At 50.5% G+C, this 20653-nt stretch overlaps 2 protein-coding genes across 6 annotated transcripts in view; both read right to left on the reverse strand.

Annotated features, from left to right (window-relative positions):
* Positions 1-299: 299 nt before the first annotated feature.
* On the reverse strand, positions 300-4404 carry GP1BB (glycoprotein Ib platelet subunit beta). Its single transcript, XM_065851634.2, has 2 exons — positions 2713-4404; positions 300-1948 (listed from the first exon to the last, which is right to left on the reverse strand). Exon 2 carries the CDS (start codon positions 1786-1788, stop codon positions 1174-1176), a length of 615 nt encoding a protein of 204 aa, XP_065707706.1. The 5' UTR covers positions 1789-1948; positions 2713-4404; the 3' UTR covers positions 300-1173.
* A 167-nt stretch (positions 4405-4571) lies between these two features.
* Positions 4572-20653, reverse strand: part of SEPTIN5 (septin 5) — a 41941-nt gene continuing 25859 nt past the window's right edge. The window contains exons 1-11 of one of the 5 annotated variants that reach the window (XM_065851423.2): positions 18831-19068; positions 15069-15165; positions 14524-14610; positions 13852-13975; positions 13545-13679; positions 12817-12934; positions 12372-12473; positions 11389-11485; positions 10238-10373; positions 8247-8349; positions 4572-8065 (exon numbers count right to left, since the gene is read on the reverse strand). In XM_065851423.2, coding sequence (XP_065707495.1) covers positions 8009-8065; positions 8247-8349; positions 10238-10373; positions 11389-11485; positions 12372-12473; positions 12817-12934; positions 13545-13679; positions 13852-13975; positions 14524-14610; positions 15069-15165; positions 18831-18920 — 1146 coding nt within the window. In that variant the 5' untranslated portion in view covers positions 18921-19068 and the 3' untranslated portion in view covers positions 4572-8008. Of the gene's footprint in view, positions 8066-8246; positions 8350-10237; positions 10374-11388; positions 11486-12371; positions 12474-12816; positions 12935-13544; positions 13680-13851; positions 13976-14523; positions 14611-15068; positions 15166-18700; positions 18797-18830; positions 19069-20653 lie in introns of those variants that run through there. The other 4 variants (XM_065851424.2, XM_065851425.2, XM_071815908.1 and 1 more) reach the window with 4 other exon arrangements.

Raw genomic sequence — 20653 nt, forward strand, 5'->3', positions numbered from 1 at the left:
CATGGACTGGGGCTGAGGGCACAGGGGCCGTTGCCCCACAGGTGTGCTCGCAACAGGAAACACCCTTTGCTTTCCAGCCCACATCATATAAAAGTAAGCAGCAGCTGAGGAGAACAACAAGGAATCCAGCATTCAGACTGACCCACTGTGGCAGCTGGGAACTGTCAAGTTTAACCTTGTGGAGCACTTCTGGTAACACATCCACGTGCCTTCAGTATTCATTCTGCTTGGCTCTAAGCTCAAGCATAAGGGAGGGTGACAGAGTGTGAGACACCTAGTGCAGAATTGAAAAACAAGCCTTTTACATCATCATGCATCATTATTTTATTTCAATTTTGCTTCATTCCAAAAATAATGAAGAGACAACCAACAGTAGGCACATCAGTGGGTTTTGCAGTTTGAGTCTCTCTTATGCCAGGTGCTGTACAAGCATCGCCAGAAAGAGCCTCCGGTCTCAGCAACTCTTGGCTTCAGGGTGAATTTCTCATAAACATTCGAGGCCCCAGGCTGACTCAGGACATGCTGAAGTCACTATTAAAACTACTAGTAGATTAAAAGGAATGAAGATAGGGTAAGTGGGTAGGTTTTCAAACATCCTTCTCCCCCTGCCAGAAGAACATTGGAAAAGATGCATCAGGCGACAAGAAACATCCTTTCCCTTACCCTGATAAGAAACTGAGTCAGAAGATTAAGTTACTTGTTCAGGTGTTACTAAGGCAACCTGTGGTAGCATTAAGGAAACTGTATTTGTCCATTGTCCTAGTCCAGTACCTGAACCGCTCACTGCCTGCCTCTGCCCTCACCTGACCCAATGCAACCAGAAGCATCACGGAAAGTATGGCTGAAACACGCTAGCATAGAAGGGATCAAGCACTGTAGTCCCTAAGAGTTTATAAGCTGTTTGAGTCAGTTCTGATTGCTGTAGTTTATGGTTTCCTTAGTCTACCAAACCAGAACCATGCCCAGCTCAGCGAAGCAATTGAAGTTTAAAGCAATAAAGAACACAAGGATCAGGTCTTTGGAAATACAGCAAGTGTCTGATCAGTTCAAGTTCTGCTTCGGACTGCAGTCGGGATCAGATGCTGCACTAAATAGCCCCCTCTGGATATCACAAACCACATATCCTTGGCACAGCATCACCCAAGGGTGAGGAGGGTCTTCAGTCTCGTGATGTTAATCACTGTTGTAGGGGCTTCTTGAAGAAGATACCCAAGTGTCTTCTTGCAGGTCTAGATCTCGGGTGGCACTGCGGGCTTCAGCAGTCATTCTCCGAAATTTCTGCAAGTAGACAATGATGAAGATAACCAAGATACCCTGGAGGAAAAGGAGGATGAAGAGGCAGAGCTGAGAGAGGAGAGCCAGGTTGCAATACCAGTACTGGCATGTGGAGATGATCTCATCTTCTGTCAGGTAGGCAATGACCCGGTCCTGCAGGTGAGCTGGGGAGCTGCATCTCACATCCCTGTATAAGGTTCGGTTCTGCTGCCACTGGAGCCACGAGCGCAAGTAGAGGATGTCACAGTTGCATTCCCAAGGGTTGCCCTGCAGGTAGACTACCTGGAGGCTCTTCAGGTTGTCAAAGAGCCCACTGGGAATAGAGGTGAGCCTGTTGTAACCAAGGTGGATAATTTCAGCCGAAGGACGGAAAGCAGCTGGTAGTTTTGCTACAGTTAGGCCTTTTGACGTACAGTCGATAATGTTGGTGGCACACTTGCATGGCACAGGGCATGTGGGTATCACAAGTGGGAGGAAGCCAAGGAGGGACAAGAAGAGAATTCCACTCTTCATCTTCAGCAGCAAACGCCCCCCCTGGTGAAACTGGATAAGGTAGAGTTGAGGCAAGCAGACACCACACACTCGAGGACTGACACCACAGCCCAGGTCTTTTGTTGGCTTGTTCTGAGGATGATTTTCCAAAGCTGGGTAAATTTGGTGTCCTACGAGAGCTCTGAAAAAAACAGAGTTAAGAGAGGTGTGCAAATTCTTGGTCTCTGATTACAGGAGAAGGAATGTTCCTGGTCTGCCAACCCTGGATTTGGGGAAGGATATGAACAGATGGCTACTGGGAGGCTTAGATGCAGCCATCCAATTTTCACTAGTACTCAGAAGTATACAAGAGCTGCTCAAATTTTCAGCATTACTGGAGGCACAATATTAGGGCAGCTAAGAAAATTTATGTAAAGGAATCAAAAATTAGAATCTGAAACTGCCCATGCGTTATCATAGCTCTGAATTACATCTGTAAATAAAACTTTGTTTGTGCAAACTGCAAGAGGAGATTCAGAAATAAATTTACTGTTACCACAAGTAAAAAATAGCCTTTCCAGTTTTGAAAATAAGTGATAAACAGTCCTTAGCCAACACTTGGGGGCTGCTGACCACTGGGGTTGGAGGTCAGCAGAGTTTTCCACACTAGACATTGTTCCAGCAGGTGAATAATCAGCAGGTGAATAATTTCCTTCTGGAGCTGTGACCACGCTGGGAGACATGGGTCAATGAGCTGTCTTTGTACTGCAGTCTCATATCGCTGCTGAACACGAGCTGCTAGAACTTCTTTAGAACAAATACACACACCTGTAACAAGGCAGTGCTTTTCTGCACAATCCATCAGCCAAATAAAAATAAAAATTAAAACAAACAAACAAACACAACAAAAAGACCCAAACAACAACAACAAAAAACAAAAACCAGAAGGTAGCTTTGTTGACTTACCAGAGTCGTTCAATCCTTGATTTCTTGCTGGCTTTACAACACAAGAGACCTTTCAGGCAGTCCAGCCAGTGCAGGAGTGTTTGCAGCTGCATAGCTGAGCTCCCGGATAATCCCCTTGCAGCTGGCTGCCCAGATAAGGGTCAGGCTCATCCCAGGGACACCTCCCACATGAGGCCTTCCTGTAAATTTGCTGCATGGCACTGGAAGCTGAGGCTTCATTGTGCAAGTCTTCCAAGAAATGGGAGCTGACACTGCTCACAAGAACATGTTTGCTGGGAGAGATGCTGACAGTACTGGCAACTGTGATTCTGGGCCACCATGCTCAGTCCAACAGAAACATCGCAAAGTCTCAGTTGCAAAGCAGTAACTCAAAATGCATTTCAACCTGGAAGGTGATGTTACTGCTTTGTACTGCACTCCCTGAGCACTTTGGCCTTTGGTTTCCCATCTCGTCAGGAAGATTATCTTTTGGCAGAGTAGTGAGGGCTCACACTTTGCAGCGTGCTGACCCTGAGGTTTCCCTTGAAACAGTGAAAAAATCTACTCCTAATGAACAGTGGAAGATCCGCTGAAAGAAATGGACTTGCAGTGACCACACTGGTGTCAACAGCTGTGCCAAGGAGAAAGAGCCTCCACACACTTGCATCCTCCCATGGTTGTTATAGAGGTAAAATATAACTCTTGGTGTTTCACTGTCTACATCAAAATAAACTAGTTAGATTCACAGGAAGGATGACAAACTGGGAAAGACAGTGTTCTGAGGGATCGCTCTTTTAATAGCTAAGTGAGCTGGCAGCTCTCAACAAGTGCTACTTGCAGTTACTGAGAAAGACTGACCACATCCTGTATTCAGAAGTCGCATTACACGAATACTTGAACAGACAAGTCCAAGGGTCAAAACTACATTTAGGTAGAATCTTGTCTTCTCAAGGCCATTGCGCCTTCACAGACATTTTTCTGCCATCAGCCTGACCCGAGGCATTGGCTACGTTTCTTAGGGTAAGGCCACCAGAATTCCATTGCAAAATTGTTGCCCCGTTGGGCCCAACTCTCTATTACCCTTGTACTGGGCGCATTGTACAGAGCAGAAATTATGAGCACTCTGAATGTGCTGATGTTAACAGAATTCAGGGTGTAAACAACAGTAGAAATAGGCCCTAAGCAAGGGAAAATCTCTAATGCTCTAAATGAATCAATTAAGCTCTAAGTTTCTAGTAAACTGGAGATCGTTCCAGTTGTTTCACTGTTGCAGGGAGGCAGAGTGGGAAAGAGATCTTAGGCTAACAAATGAATGCAGTTTTTCCTGCAGCACCTGCACTTGGGAGCAGTTTGGTTATTGCAGGGTAAGTTTGCTCAGCAAACTTACCTTGTTTCATGCATCTGTTGCCACATTTATTCCCTGGCAGGTGCTCAGGTCAGGTGTGGCATGGAGCTGATCTAGAGCCAGACCCATCCTGGCTCTGCATGCAGCACAGACTCTGCAATGCTTCTTTAACTACTCACAAAATGGATTTCCTGGGACTGGATCCTGCCCAGCTGTCCATTGCTGGTTCAGACACCAGTCCTAGGGGAAGCTTAAAGATAGAAGATCATCTCATCCGGCTTCTGACATAAACACAGGCCAGAAATCCCATGCAAGAAACCCTGACTGGAGCCTGCTTTGATGGAACTGGATAAAAAGAGAAACAGTCAGTTTTGCTCTCTCGTGCCCATATCACCAATGCTGCTCAAGGGGACTGAAAATTAAACAGAAAGAGGTTGGTTTTTTTGAATGTATTTATTTCACTGATCAATTCAGGTAGTAAACATTATTAATAATAATAACAATAATCATTTAATAAAATGGATATGTTTTTAAAGGTTTCAGTTTTCTTTGTTCACAATGACAAAATGTTCAAACAGAAATTTACAAAAAAATATATATTGTAAGAACCCAACAGATGGACAGGAAACAAAGAGCCTAGGAATGGAGCAGGGGGTGAGGAAGTCACATGGCAGGAGCAAGCCAGCATTAAAGCACGGGGGGGCGGGTTGTGAGGAGGAGCAGGGAACGCCATTGCAGAGCACGAAGAACAGTGGGACCCCCTCCTTCTCTGGGGGAAGCATGCAGGGAGGCAGCCAGGACTGCACAGGCAGGACCAGCACAGCAGCAGGACATAAGGAGTCCATGCCACAGCTCCCTTCCCAGCCAGGCACAAGGTCCCAGACATGATACCAACAGCCCCAGCTGCAGCCTGGGACAGCTCTGCGGAGCGGGAGCCACCCCTGCAGTGCTCACTCAACGGGACAAAGCTTGGCAGAGGCATGGGAATGTGCTTGGGGGCGCAGGGGTCGCATGTGAGGCTGTGGAGGGTTGTGTGAGGGGGGGGTGTTAAATTACTTTCCTACCCACACTTCGCACTGCCTGAGCCAAACGGGTAAGCTACATTTGTTCAGGAGCCTCTGCCTACTGCGCAGCTCAATGCAGCAGTACAAAACATTCCTGTGTTAATAAACAGATGCCACCTTCCAGGACAGACTCTGAATCCATGGTGTCCCTCAAAGCCAACCTCTAATCCCTCTCCAGGCAGCCCCCAAACTCTGTTGCTCTGAGCAGCAAACCTCCTACACAGGGATGTGATTTCAGCAGTACCACTGCCCCTCAGTAGAAGCCGTCTCTAGTGCCTCCTGTGCATTTTTTTCCCAAGTGCAACTTGAACCATCTTTGCCAGCTGGTAGCCAAAGGCTTCAGCCCTCTGTAGGGTACAGAGTTGTGACCATTGACTTGATGTGGGAGCCATGTGTGCTGAGATGATGGAGACTTCCTCACCCAGAGGGACAGGGGCAGAGTCACCCTCGGCAATCCCACCTGCCTGGGACCAAAGTACCCTGTGCTCTCACCTTCACACAGCCCAGGATAAAAGCTGTCAGCTCCTCCACGGCCACGCTAAAGGGTAAGGGCCTCCTTTATCTTCTAGAAATGAACATGTTTGAAAGAGAGACACCTCTACCTAGAAAGGGTTCATTCGCCATAGAACATCCTCCTCACAGACAAGTGTAAGAAAAGAGAGAGGACAGGTTCTGCAAGCTGTTTCCCATTAAGCTAGCATGGATAAAGCTGAGAACTCAGCAGTCTTCCTGCTTCAGACAGCAGCAAACCAGCTCCAGAGAACCAGGAGGAAGCTCCTGTTTCAGGCTACTCCACTGCTCACATAAGCACATTGCACAAAATAAGGTTTTATTTCCTCCTTAAGCACCTTGATCCCGCATGTTATTGAAGATGAGCTGAACCCTTTCCCTCTCCTAGGCTGGCACTGCCACTGCCACTCATAAACCCAACACAGGAGAGAATGAAAGAAGAAAACCAAAGCATTGTTGGACATGGCTCTTGCCCAGCTTGCACATTTCTGCAAGGGGCTTCCATCCTCGCTTTGTCCTTCCGCACGGCCAGGGTCTCTCCCCTGCCCCTGCAGCCCATTTTCTGGCTAAGCAGAGGCTCTGTACAGTGAATAACTGGAACCAGCCAACCTATTTACTACTTGGACAAGCTCTGATCAGGAATCTAAAGCCCCACCGGGGGAATCAGACAAACACAGCACCTAATAACAGAATAAAGGGCTTGGCTATTCCTGGCCAACACTGCTTCCTACCCAGGGAGCTTTACCGGGGAGAGCCAGAGATGGAGGAGAAGATACAAAGGGGGAAAGGGGACAGAGGAATCGGGCCAGGAGCCAGAGGAGTAGAAAGGACCAGCCCATGGCAACACTCCCTGGATTGGAGAGAAGAGGCAATTGTCTCTCCCTCCAACAGCCCTGATTCCCTGCGAGCGCGGCAGTGTTGCTGGTGAGGCCTGCCCTGCCAGGCATCACAACCCGCGGCTCTGCTCTGGCTGGACTAAAGTTAAAAATACTGCAGGAAGCAAGCACAGGACAGAAGCTGCTGCCCAAAGAGTGCTCTTATCTCTGCCCAGCAGATCCACCAGCGCTGAGACAGGAAAAGCCTCGGACAGGGGAAGGGGGAGAAGGGTTGAGTCCCAAGGGAAGGGCAGGGGAGCAAGTGCCAAATCTGCTGTCCATGCAGGGACAATCCTTCACCTGTCAAGCTGAGCCAACACCTGCCTGGACAGGCAGTTGCAGATCTCCAGTACAGGCCTACAAAAACTGCCCCTTTCCCCAGGAGAAGCTCAGAGCCAGCAAAGCACTTGTGGGACCGCAAAGTCTGGGGGTAGGGCACAGCTCTGCATTTGGGGTTGGATTTCAGCCCTCGGGTTTCTACTCCCTCCAAAGCAGTCCCAGCCAAGCACTCTGGCTGCCACGGTGCTTTTCAGAGCAGACACTGGAGACACTGCAACTGAATGATCAGAGCTAAAACATGAGATATCCTCACTCAGCTACTGCAAGGCCCTGGGGTTCTCCTACCAACACCTCCAGCCTGCTGTGGGAGGAGAGCATGGCTGTGAAGGTGCTCATTCCCATCATCTCCTTGCAGGCAACAGTCAACAACTCATGCTCTCTGCCAGAAAGACATAATTTGAGAGCATTAAAAGCCATTTTCTTCTAACTGACCTCAAGAGACTCTGTCCCTTGCTGTTCAGTGTAAATATCCTGGAGTTTCTTGACAGAAAAAAAACCCCAACCAATTAAATAAAAACACTTCAGAAAAACCCAAGCAGGAAACCAGGCAGCCATCAGGACCCCTGAGCAGGTCAGTGCACAGAGAAACCTCCAGCACCAGCTCTCTGTGCCAGAGCTGGCCCCAGGCTGAGGAGCCCGAGCAGCACAGGTCACACTCACCGGAGGGTACGGCTGCCTTTACAACACTTGTGCTGGTCCCAGACAAGGGGAACGGGGAGGGGAGCACAGCACTTCAGTTGGGAGTAAACAGTTACGTGCATTGACACAGATAGTCTTCAAGTTCGTACACCAGAGAAACCAGGACTTCAAATACCAGAGCATTCCCTAACAAGAGATTAGTACATGGGAAAGGGAGATCTTTTTCTTTTCTGTTTTTCTTTTTTAGGATGCCTTAGAGACTTCCCAGGCTATTTTCTTTAAAAATAAAAAAGAAAAAAGAAAAAAGAAAAGAAAGAATAATTAATAAAAAAGAAATACACATCAGTAAACTGTTAAGTGAACAGCCTCCTCCACAATCCAGCTGACTGCAAAGCCAGCACTGCTGCTAATAAATTAGAGGGTGTGGGTGCAGCTCTTGCCCACAAGTCTCTATACAACAGGAAACCTTTTCTAAATGTCCACAGCTCTTGCCAGGCCTCAGATGGTCACTGGGGAATTCCCTCTGCCCTCCGAGTACCTTCCTCTCACTGATCCTGCATCTGCTGCTGCATCTTCTGCAGCATCTCTTGCATCCGCCGTAACTGCATGAGACAGAGAAGAAAGAGTCAAAAAAGGGATCTGTGTGTCCTCCACACCAGCAGCCTGTGATGGTGGGAGGCAGGAGCGGGAAGGCCCAGGACAGCCTCTATGGGGCCATCTGGGAGAAACTCCTCAGATTCCAGTTCCAACACCAAGGAGGCCCAGGCAGAAAAGGGGTCTCACCTCCTCATCCTTCATTTTGATCAGCTTCTCTGTCTCAGTGTCTGGTGTTGGGAGAGGCAGGATAGGAATCGGGCTTTCTATCCTGTTGTCCTGAGTCAGCTTGCTGGAGAGACAGAGAGGGAAGAAATGCAGTCAGTTGTGGTTCAGGCTGGCTGGCTTTAGTGTCGCCATGCCATGGCTGTCACTCGCGATAGCAGACCTGCCAGCAAGATGGGATCATGCACCCAGCCAGGTGGAGGGGCTGTGGGGCAATCTAGCCCAGAGGTGTGGGATGCGCTTGCATACAGAAAGAAACAAAAGTCAGTAGAAGTTTTCAAAATAAAAGCTTGTGGTTAGCTAACAGAGAAAACCCAAAACAGGCTTACACTGAAGAGCAAATGTTTCTGACCACCTTTTGTAACTGCACTGGCAAGCTTAGCAGACACATGTACAGACAATTTATCTGGTCTCCTTCAGCTCATCTGTCCATATGCCTACACATATACACAGCATCAACACAAACTATCAGCATCCCTAAGGTACCACACACTCACCATGGTCCTTTTTTTTTTCCAGGAAGATAAAACCAAGGGAGCATTTTAATTGCTGCAAGTCTGATGACTAAGCCGGCCCTCAGAGTCAGGAGGTTGGAGACATGAGACACAAAAGGCACAGCAGCATTGCAGTGAGGGCTGGGTGTGCATATAAGTGCAGGCAGGGGACAGAGAAAAGAGGTGACTTTCTTCCAAAAGTCAGAACTCTCCATAGGTGAGAAGGTGGTGGTGGTGGTATCCAAAGTCACCTGGGCTGAAACTGGGAATTCAAGATGCTACTTGCAGTTATTCACCACTTGGAGTCACCACTGGCTTGTTATTGAGTCAATAACAGCCCTGGAGTTTGGGATCTCCTCCCAAAACATCTCTCTAGACAAGGACCCTTATCCCATTGTGAGAAGTGGGCACAGTGTTTTCTGAGACTTGTTCACTGGAATTAGCCATGGTATGAGAAATGGTACCAAACTTCAGCTTTACTTAAGCTGAACAATTGCTTTTTCATCGTGTTCTTCTTTTAATAGATACATAGCCTACCTAAAGAGCAGCTGTGACACTTCTCACAGATCTCTAGCATTTCACATAGTTATTTTGGGACTCCATATCCTCGCTGTTGAAAAAGATAGGCTCGTCTGCTATGCAAAAGTACTCAGATACATATGTGTGAACAGAATGTGCCAAACTGCACGTTTGCACACATGCAGGACTGCTCCATGGTAAAGCACAGCCACTTCTGCTCTGCAACGTGGCAGCACAGAGCTACCCAGCCAGCCCAGGGGAGGGTTTACAGCAGATGAGCCAAGATCTACTTAAACCTACAATTTTTCATCAGTATTTCAGTCATGGAAGGGACAATGGAAAAAATAAAAGGTTTCAAATGATAAACCCATGAGCATTCTTTCTTCTGTTTTCTGATAATTGTGACTAAAACCACAGAGAATCAGATGCAATGGGAAGACAATGCAGAGAAATCTTTGGAGATGTGTTAAGAGTCTTGCTAATTGCCTGAGCTCTGTTGTCTGAGAAACAGCAGCATCCCAAGGGTCATGCTGTCGTTTGGGCAGAACTGCAGACTGCAGAATGCCTCCCTCTTTGGCAATGCACACAGCTACCACCCACCAGAGACACGGTTTATCCTCGGTTTCATGAAGGCTGGATATATTTCATCCAGTGCTAGAAACAGCAATTCAAAAGAATTTCCAGGTCTATTTCCCAAGATCTGCATGGTGAATCCTCAGACAGGAACATGGATTCTCAGAAGCAACCCCACCAAGGGTTCAGACTGTAGGAGACATGCTTGGATTTGCTATTTTACTTCCCAGTGCCATTCCACAGGCTGCAGGCCAGCATGTCCCCAGCAGACACACAGCCTCCTGACTGATGAGCCATTCTGACAGCAACCTCAGCTTCACAGAGATAAAGACACTCCTGCTGCCTCCGGTTAAAACAGTGGGGACCCACCTGGTCATTTGCTGGATGCACTGAGCTCGGTAGTTCTCATAGTGGACATCACAAGTGACATCCTTCAGGTCATGCATGTGTGTCCGGATCAACATGTTCCGCAGCTTCACAAAGTCGCAGTGTGCCTGGTTTTCCACTGTGGAAGCAACAACAGGAGAGTACCTGGATGTCACATCTCACCAGCCCTCTCCAGGGAGCCCCTTTCCCACCTCCAGGCTAGACTAAAATTTGCCACGGGTCTCCTTCCTCATCCTCCCCTCGCTCCCTCCCACCACTGCCTGGGGGTCACCCCCTGGCCCTGGCCTTGGTGATGCTCCATGCTTCTAGACACTGATGCCAGGCTGCTGAAGTCACTGTGTTCCCAGGACTTTTTCTGAGTAAGAGGACTAATTAAGCATGTGCAGCGGAGCCTTGAAAGAGGATGCTGCTCCAGGGTACATGGGATGTCATTGCTATAACCACAGTGAGTATAGCCAGGGCTGGAGGCAAACTGCTCATCTCCTCAGAACTTAGGACTGATCAAAAGGCCCCTGAAGGCAAAATCAGACCCTAAGGTGCAAAGCAGTGAGCTTTGGAGAGCTGAAAAAGCTGCTGTTAGCATGGGGAACCAGGCTCCAGACAGCACAGCAGGACCCTGCGTGGAAGGGCTGTGCTCAGTAGCAGTGTGTTTGCCATGGTGATCTCCGTTTACCTTTCTGCAGGGCTGGGGAAAGCTGGCTGTGTCAGACCCAGGGTTTCACAAAGTTGATCCCACTGCCAAATGCCAGCACCCCGACAGGCACAGCCTCCTCCAGAGTCAGCCAGAGGGCAGAGCCAGCAGCTGGGCAGCCCCAGGCAGCCGGTACCAGCCCATGGGGGTGCACACAGGCACTGGAGATCTGCAACACCTTAAAGCAATGTGCCAGCATGAGGGAGTCAGCAACAGCAGCAAAAGCCATTCAAGGGTTATTCTGCTTATGGGCTTTATGAAATTTCTCCCTTTAGAAAGGAAGATAGAGACAAACACATTGTGCATCAGGACAGTCTCCAGCCCAGTAGCTCCAGCACGTACAGGAGCAGCAGCAGAGAAAGAGGGAGCGCAAGAGGGTTTAAGATTCAGTTTGGCTGAGGGCCCCTTGCTCACAGCGCCAGTTCTCAGGCACTGCGCTTACCTTCCACAATGCCCCAGGGGTAGAGCCGTCCACGGACACGCTGGCCTTTCGCCTCCACCACAGTGTTACTGCCGATGACGGCAAAGGGAGCGCTCTCCTGGAATGAGAGGCATTGCTGAGCCCAGCTCAGCCGGGGGCTGCCCTCAGATCCCTCCTCCAAGGGCCAAACTCAAGTGGAGCAGAGCAGGAGGAGGAAGGTGCTGGTAGGAAAGGCACGGGGACATCCGTGTGTGTCACAGCACACCACAACACAGTTGCAGAGAAAAGCCTAAGGCATGGGATCTGCAGGCAGCCTAATTCCCAGCCTGACCTTCTGAGCTGCCCTGAGGGAGGCTGCGTCTCTGCAGGTGCCTGCATCCCTTCTTTGAGGGGAAGCTCTACACGGAAGCCAGAGCAGAGAGGCTGAGACACCAAGCAAATGGGACAATGTTGAGGCAGGCATGTACAGGCTGTGCTCCTCTCTGCTCAGAATGGAGTCAAAGCCCATTGCATGTCTCTGACAGGAGAAACAAGGCCATACTGCATGCACGCACAGGGCTGGCTCTGCATGGGAGAGGGTCAGGCCTGGCCTGCTGGGGCCTCCAGCCAGGTCTGTATGATCATGTTGTCTCTGCCCATGCAACTAATATATCACAGTGGTGCCTCATCACTCGCAAAGTGCTCCTCCTTGCTGATGGCATCATTCAGAAATAGGTGCTTACAAATGCTGTACAACCCAGACTCCATCTTAAACATACAGGCTGGGCTGGACTGAGGAAAGACTGACACTGCCTGGTGAGAGAGCAGATGTGCCATGCCTTTATGCCACACTTCACTTCATGGCACCAGCAAGGACAGCAGCACCTTCTCCAGGCCATCTACCATGTGAGCCAACGTAGACTGTCCCCTGGGTATCAGCAGCACAGGCCTTTGGCACACAGAGGGCAGCTCTGGCTCCTGAAGCAACTGCCAAATCCACAAGCTTGACTTGGCAGGTTCCTTACCTTCAGCTCTCTGTCTTGCTGCTTGAACTCCTCATCTTCATCAGAGTCACACTCAGGAAACTGGTACACTTTAATGCCAAATTTGTCAATCTCTTCTCGGATCTGTGTCCATGCAAGACAAACACAAAAGAATGCAACACTGAACAATACAGAAATGCTGGGTTTATTCCCTGTTTGTGCTGCCATGGTTTTGCTATAGCCTATGGACAGTGAAAGGATTTGATGTTTCTTCTAGAGCTGGCCTCTCTGCCGACACCACCTCCCTGCTCACAGTAGAGCACTGCTGCAATTATATTTGCAGGTAATGTGGATCTATATATATACACACATACATGCTATATACTTATATATATATATATTTTTTTTTAACATATATATCCCCTCCCTCCTCAGCCCAACCCTGCCAGCACATCAGGGATACTCCTGTAGAGAAAGAGCATCTCACCCTCTCTTTTAGCTTCCGGATCTCAGAGGGGATCAGGCAGTCAGCTTTGGCAATCAGCGGCACAATGTTGACCTTCTCATGCAGAGCCTTCATGAACTCAACATCCACTGGCCTCAGCCTGCAGCAGGGACATGGAGGGACATGGTTAGCAAGGACAGACTGGGCAGATCCCCCACCCACCCAGCACAAAGGGAAAAGGACAGCACTGTCACAAGAGCCTGGGGTAGCACTGCAACAGCCCTCAGCTGGGGCTGTGTCTTCAGGAAACCTGTCTCAGATTTTAGGTGGTGAATGTCTCACACAGGCACATGGTATTCACTCTCTCCGGCTGCCCTGTGCTGCGGGCAGACAACACGATCCCCCAGCTGCTCCAGGTGAGGCTGGCACATGAGCCAGCAAGGGGCACAGACTGAGGACAGCTTAAAACTCCCTTTCCTACCCATCAGTCAGGCTTAGCTAGATAGAAGATATAAATCTACGTGGCATTATTTCTCCTTATTTCCAAAACAGGCTGCAGGCCTGAGGGAGAACAGCTCTGCCCTACCACAGACAGTCTGTCACGCAAGAGAGGGAGGTGGTGTGATGCTCAGCTGAGGGAGAGCATCCAGACAGAACCTCTCATGTGCCAACAGCCCTGCCAACGTACAAGCTGCTACAGGGCAATCCTGGGGCACAAGGGTCTTCCTCTGGACTGAGCCATGCCCTGGCCCCAGAGCGGGGACTCTCACCCATGTCCAAAGGGCGAGATGAAGTAGAGGCAGCAATGCACTCGGTTGTCCTGGATGTTCTTACGGTTCAGGCCACTCTCATCACGAAAATACTGCTCAAACTGCTGGTCAATGTAGTCGGTGATAGGCTTCCAGCTGGGAAGGGTAATTCAATCAAAACAAGATCACATATTTAGCAGGTCAGTGTCTCCTAGGGACTATGAAGCAACATCATCCCGTCCCCGCTGCCAGACCCTCTTCCTGTGAAGCATCCACAGAAAACAGATGTGGCCAAGGACTGGGAAGAAGGCAGCAGTGGCCTGCTCACCATTCAGTGTTGTTAACAGCATCTCCAAAGCCTGGTGTGTCCACTATGGTCAGCTTCAGCTTGACACCCTTCTCCTCAATGTCCACCGTGTGCTTCACTATCTCCACAGTCTGGCTGATTCTCTCTTTGAACAAGAACACATGAGTTAGAGCCAGGCAGTAAAGCTGGGGATCCCTGCTCACACCCATCACAAGCTGGCTCCCTCCTTATCACTGAGCACAGGGAGTAATGTGGGTTTCCAAAAACCATGATTACCCTCTAAGGGGCCTCAAGGTAGTGGTACTGTGGGAGGACACCAGCAGGCAGACAGACCCAAGAAGATACACAGACCTCTGAAGTGCTTGTAGCCCTGAACATTTTCTCCATTCATTTGGTAAGAGGAATCCCTACACCACCCAAGAGCAAAAGACAAATCTCAACATCTCAACCCAAAAAGACAGTATTGCTCTGCAACCTCATCTTCCCTTCAAAGGACAGAAGAGCCCCACAGCCAAAGCCTTCTTGCTCAAATACCAGTACCTCTGCAGCCAAAGGAGAGCAGAGCAACAAACAGGGCTGGAACGTGGCCAAGCTCGTAGCTGCTGCTGAAGCAAGGAACCAAAATACCAGTCCCTAGGACAGTCTAGATCCACAGGCACAAGAACTGTTCACCCCTCTTTATCCCCAACTTACCCTCTGCATTGAGGAGCTTTCTGTCTTTGTAGAGGTCTGTCAGGAACAGGCTATTCACCAGCGTGGATTTGCCCAGACCCGACTCTCCTGATTGACAGAATGCAAAGGGGAGGAGGAAAAAGCAAGCAACATGACCCACTAATTGACTTACAAATGAAACTCTGAACAAGGCTTTGAATCCTGAGTCAGAGGAAATGAGAGAGATGAGCTGTCAGATGCTGTTTATGGGCATCACATTTTTCCAGCAGTGGGAGGACTTTTGCTGTAAGATGTCTTAATCCTTATATGAATGTGATCTCCCAGCTCCTCCACCCTCCCTCCCCTTTCTTTCCCTGGGTCCCTGGCTGGCCCTGCCTTCACCATGCAGATCAGCTGCCCTGTTGGAGGAGAAGCTACACTTTGTGCTGGCTCAAGAGGGCTATGAGTGGTCAGGGATGGTCCGTTCCTCCTGAGGGAGCTGTCTGACTTAAGGGAAGTGAGGAGAGCTGGTCCCTTCCACCCACCCACTATATGGCCCAGCCACCTCCATCCATGGGCAGTCTCACCTGCGACCATCAGGGTGAAGTCGAAACCTTTCTTGACGGATTTCCGGTGGACCTGGTTGGGCAGAGTGGCAAAGCCCACGTACTGCTTCTCATGGTCCTGCGGGGCAGAGGCGGACGGGAGAGGTCAGGGTGTGCCAGCCCTCCTGCTCGAGCCCCACACAGTGACACAGAGTTGGACTCAAGAAGCCCCTGAGGCAGAGCGGGGTGGAGGAGGGCTGGTCCCTGCCCTGGCAGTGCTATAGGGCAGGGCACACAGTTCCTCGAGGCTCAGGGACTTCTGCCCTTCCCGCAGGTGGGCACGGACGCCATGTCCTCCCAGTCACAGCCCTGCTCGGCTGCTTCCACCAGCCTCCCAGCATGGAGAGCACAAGGGAAAAGGCACATCCCACCATTCCCACTAGAGAGCACATCTGGGGCTGCTACTGATACACAACCTTCCTCACTCTGCTTCTCCTGCACAGTTCCAGGGTCCCTTCACAGCAGAGTCACCAAATGTCACATGTCCCCTAGTCTTTCAGACCGATTTCTGCATCCCTCCCTCCAGAGGCACAAGCGGTACGTGATGGCGAGCTCTCTGTAACCAACATCCCTGGGTTCATGGTGTCCTGAGCCATGTCTAGAGGAAGACACAGTGGCTTGGCTTCTGTTTGACCTCAGACAGGATTATTTCCTGCTGTGTCACAGCCACTCCTGGCTAAGTAAGAGGAAATCCTGAGTAATCTCTAGTGTTATTCTGAAGAGACAGAAGTTCAAGGAGCACAGGAAGATGCAAAAGAATTGAGAACACAGGCAAGATGTTTTTGGTGAGGGTTTACATATGGTATTGCTGGACGCTTGTGCAGGGTGCATCCCAAAAGGCGAACATGGTTCATAACTGTGTGCCACACAGCCCAGTCGCTCCATCCATCCACCCATTGAGCACCCCGGGCCTTCACAGCCCACACCCCCACAGCAGCGCATCCCCTCCCCAGGCCCCATCGCAGAGGGAGTGTGGGCATGGACTCTGGTAAACAACTCCCTTCTCACGTATTTTTCAAGCTAGACCCAAGGGGAAGCAGCCGTTCACAAATGCCTGAGCTAGAGACATCATAAGACTCATCTTTTCAACACTACTTAAAATAAACATACCCCTGGGATTCACACCACAGGCAATTCCACAGAGGCAGGAGTTTGTCAAAACCAGCCCCAGCTCCCACCCAGCCCCAGATGCCTTCAACTATACAGCTGTCCTCACCCCACAGCTCTCTGGCACTGGTTCTCCAGGTAGGGCACAGAAGACCTGTGTTCCTAAGTTTAACTATCTCCACTCCTGGGACACACTCTCAGAGAAACAGAAATTACAGTTCAGTGTGTCAAGCTTAGGGCAATGCTGGCTTGCACCTATTTCCATGCTGCAGGTGGGCAATGCAGCTCCTGAGCAGCCTCTGGCTGCATGTCCACCCATGTGAGCATCTTTGGGCATCCTCAGCCACAGTGCAAGGACCAGTGTTGCTCAGTGCGGGGCACAAATATACAACATCCTTCCCCTTGCACTTCTCATACAGCCAAGCTGGGTGTCAGAGCAGGAAAAGACCCACCTGGATCTTCACCAGACTGGAAAGACAACGAGCACCTGCTCTCTCAGCTGAATTGATATGCGAAATAGTACTAGTATTGTGCTAATAAAACCATACCTGAGGCTCAGGGCGTGTTTCTCTTATTTTCTTTGGTTTTTAACCTAGATGACTAAGGGCTGACAATGAAGACACTGGGGAACTGAGCTCTGGTGCAACTCCACTTACTTCAGCCAGGTGTAACTGGCTGAACCTGATCTTTCGTTTCTGTTCAGCCCAACCAAGAAACCTCTGGTACCTTTGGTTACCTCTGCATAGCCTGGTGGAATCGTAACATTTAAAATTAGCAATTCCCAGCTGGCGCAGGACACTGCACTTTACCCGAGAGTCATGGAGTCATTTTCCTTGCACTAAGGGAGGTCAGAGCTGAGCACGATACCAAGAGCAGAGCTTCCCTCGCAGTGGGAGGCAGCCAGAGGCGCAAGGGGAAAAGCTCTGTCCCCAGCCGTGCCTCCCTCCAACCAGCCGCAGACGCTACCTGCAGAGTGACTGTATACAGGATGGAGGGCGCTGAAGAGGGTGTAGAGGGCTGCAAGGGCTACTGAGGGATGCAGGTGGCTTTCTGAGTTGTGAAAAGCTAAAATCCATTAATTAGATGAGAGACTTGGACTGAGGGAATTTCTCGAGGCATCACAGCCCCCTCCTATGTGCTCCTGACCCTCACGAGCCAGCTCCCATCAAGCTGACACAAGCTGGGACAGCCGGTCGCTGTACTTTGCTTCCCTGGCCAGCCCCAGCTGTCAGGAACGGGCCCCGGGCAGCAGAGCCTGCGGCACTCTGGCGTGTGGAGCCCCTCTCCCCATCGCCTCCTCCACATGATGTCTTGGTTGCCCCCAGCGTCCCACTCGCATATGCCTGGGAACGTGCCCACACACCGCAGCAGAGGACACCAACAGATGTGGCCGATCTTTGGGGCCCTGTTACAAGCCAAAGCACCCCATGCCAAGAAAAACATGTCTGACTTCTCCCTCAGCACACACTCACTGGTTCACCAGACATCACAGCAACACATCACGACCTCACATCCTTCACCACCTAGCCAAAGTCGCCAAGGCCCCCTGGCCCACAGTGTTCTCCCTGAGAGTTCAAGCCAAGGAACAAAGCACTGGTGGGTTCAAGTCCTGTTCCTGTTGGAGGCAGAAACATTTGGGATCTGTTGCATAGGGGAGAAGCCATCCCTGGTATCGAGGTGTCCACAGGGCTGTCTGCACCTACAAGCCAGGGTACACATCACGGCCTTCATCGTTCCTGCCATCCCTCACTCCCTCCTCACCTGCTTGGTGGACACACTGTTTAAACCAATACAGACCCTGTGTGAATTCACCATTCAGCCTGAGGATAAATGGAGCCTTGCTGGGTATATTCCAAAGGGCTAAAATCAAGCACCATGGGACCACAGAAAATTTGAACAACAGCCTCTACTCCAGGTCTGGAGCAAATCCCAGAAATTCTGGAGCTTCTGCTGGGATCCTGGTGTCTCTATTTCTTTGCGGTGGGCTCTCTTGGTGTCGCTGCCTCCAGGGCAGCCCTTCCTTCAGCTGCTCCCCTCTGGCCAGGCACAGCCGCCACATCTGCGTCCGCACAAACAAGCACAGCCCAGCCCCAGAGGAGAAGCAGACCCTTTGCTTCCTTTCATTGCCAGGAAGCTGTATAAATTCAGAACGCAAGCAGCCCCTGGGGCATCTCCCATGTACATCTGTTTCCTCAGGCCTGGTGCTGAGCATGGGAGTCTCAGCAAAACCACTAGCCCACCAGCATTTGCTGCTGCAGAAAGAAAACAGGCTAGCAAGGGACAGTGTTAACATGATAACACAAACCAGACTCTGTTTGAGCACATACGCAGCTCTTACTCCTGCCCCAAGCCCCCCCCAGGCACACACACGCCATTCAGTCGGGAATCGCTGCATCAAATAACCGCACAAAAATATGTCACGCATCTCCCAGCTGTCCATCGTGCCCCTTGGCTCTGCTCCTGCAGGGGCTGCCCCCCTCCTCCTGTCCCCATCCTCTCTCCCTTACCAGTGTCTTTCCACTCCTCTGCTCCTCAGAAGTCTCATCTTGTGCTGCACACGTCTGCTCGGGCACCATCCTCCCCCTCCTGTCCCCGCTGCTCCCCGGCTTGCACAGTGCTATAAATACATCCCCGTACCTTCAGCTTGGCCGGGTGGCTTCGCTGTGCCTGCGTTCGGGGAGAAAGCAGCCGCTCCACTAACCGCTCCTGAATAATGATTGAATCCATAACCGCGACCGGCAGGACGGACAGCCACCGCGGGCCAAGAAAAAAAAACCCAACCCATGTGTTCCCTCCCAGCCTTCGCTAAATCCATGCGGCAGCCCCCCCGCCTACGCATGCACACACACGCAGGGCTGGCTCAGCTCGCCTCGCAGCCCGGCAAGGCAAGGAGAGAGGTGAGGAGAGTGGAGAGGCGATGGCTCCCACGGCAGCTGCCCGGGATTTCCTGCCTGCACCCGTGCGGCGGGAGGAGCCTGCTGGCAAGGACAGGACAAAAGCCACCGCGGCCGCGGGCCAGAGGACACGTCTCTTGTCTCTCACTCTGCCAGCATCCCGCGGAGAGGCTGCGCACGTACCGGATGCTGTCCCAGCCATGAGTCTGACTCCTTTTGTCAGATGGGCTTATTCAGCTGGAGGGTTTCTTAGACATCCTGACTGATGCAGCCAAGACAGAGGTTTGCTGCAAGGAAACCTGCTCTCAGCAAAAATGTGCTGCTTCTGGTTGTGCGTGCGAAGGTCTAAAAAACACCCCAAAAGCTGAGTCCAAACTTAAGCCCCAGATCCTAGCCCTGGTTGACATGGATCTGCCTCCACATAGTGCAGGTCCATCTGTTGTCTAGTCCACACGATATTGCAGCCTCATCTCTGAATCCAATTGGAATAGCAGCTGATGTATTCTGGACCATACAGCAACCATTTCAGCTTTGAAGACATTTCAAAATAAATAGGTGTAATATGTGTATTTGTTAAGCACAAGTACCCAGTCCAGCAATGGCCTAGCATGCACAGAAAAATCATTTAAATCTCAAGTTTGGATTCTGAATCTACATATAAGACCTGCTTTCCCACTTTTCTATGGTGCCATAGAAACTGAACAGGAATTTATCTGAAACAGACAAAAGCTGATAATCTCATATAATCATATGATTCCAGAAACTGGGGGGTTAACATCACACCACCTATAATAAAGTCACACAAGATGGCAACACTGGTGGTGCTGGAGGAACCTGCCACTTGCCACACAGGTTCCTGAGCAGCTTTCTGCTCACAAACAGGGAAGGACGCAGGCTGCAACCACACTCCCACCTCGCTCCCAGCCAGAGCTCCTGCTGCTTCTCTGGGGACCACAGGTCTCTGGCAGCAGCTCCAGAGAGCACCTGATCCGCAGGGTCTGCCCTGGTCACCTCAGGCCACCACCCAGGGCCTCCACCATGCACCCCAAGCATGGCAGACACCAGGTTCTGCTATAAGGTACCAAGTTACTGCAAGGGTTCCAGTGGCCTATTGGTGGCACCTGTGAGACTGGAAAGATCTTAGAAACATACCACATGCTGATAAAAAAGGAAAGAAGGAGGAAAAAGAACAGTGTTCTACCTATGCTGCCATCCTGCAGACTTAGGGAAGGCAATCTCAGAAGTTGCAAGCACAGGGTCCTAAAGGCTGAGAAAAATAAATGAAGGAGAGCTGGGAAACAATCCCTGAGCAAGAAAACTCCTGCCATATTACATGCACAAAGCCTTTTTCCAAACCATCCTGTTCTGCCAGCAGCATCCTTAAATTACACCCCCTGGATTGTGTTCCCAATCATCTCTGCCTGTAACAGTCAAGTAGAGGGTCTGGACTGAGACCCAGGTGTGACAAGAATTGGCACCTCTCAGAGCACATCCCTGTTTGGCAGCTCTGCCCCTGCTTTGCAGTGTTGCTCCATTCCTCAGGGAGACGATAATCCTATAACATCC

Source organism: Patagioenas fasciata, chromosome 17, assembly GCF_037038585.1.
Source record: "Patagioenas fasciata isolate bPatFas1 chromosome 17, bPatFas1.hap1, whole genome shotgun sequence".
Lineage (NCBI taxonomy): Eukaryota > Metazoa > Chordata > Aves > Columbiformes > Columbidae > Patagioenas > Patagioenas fasciata.

Bases quoted from the DNA above. Each gene is read 5' to 3' on its own strand.
- GP1BB (XM_065851634.2), bottom strand. From the start codon at position 1,788: ATGAAGAGTGGAATTCTCTTCTTGTCCCTCCTTGGCTTCCTCCCACTT.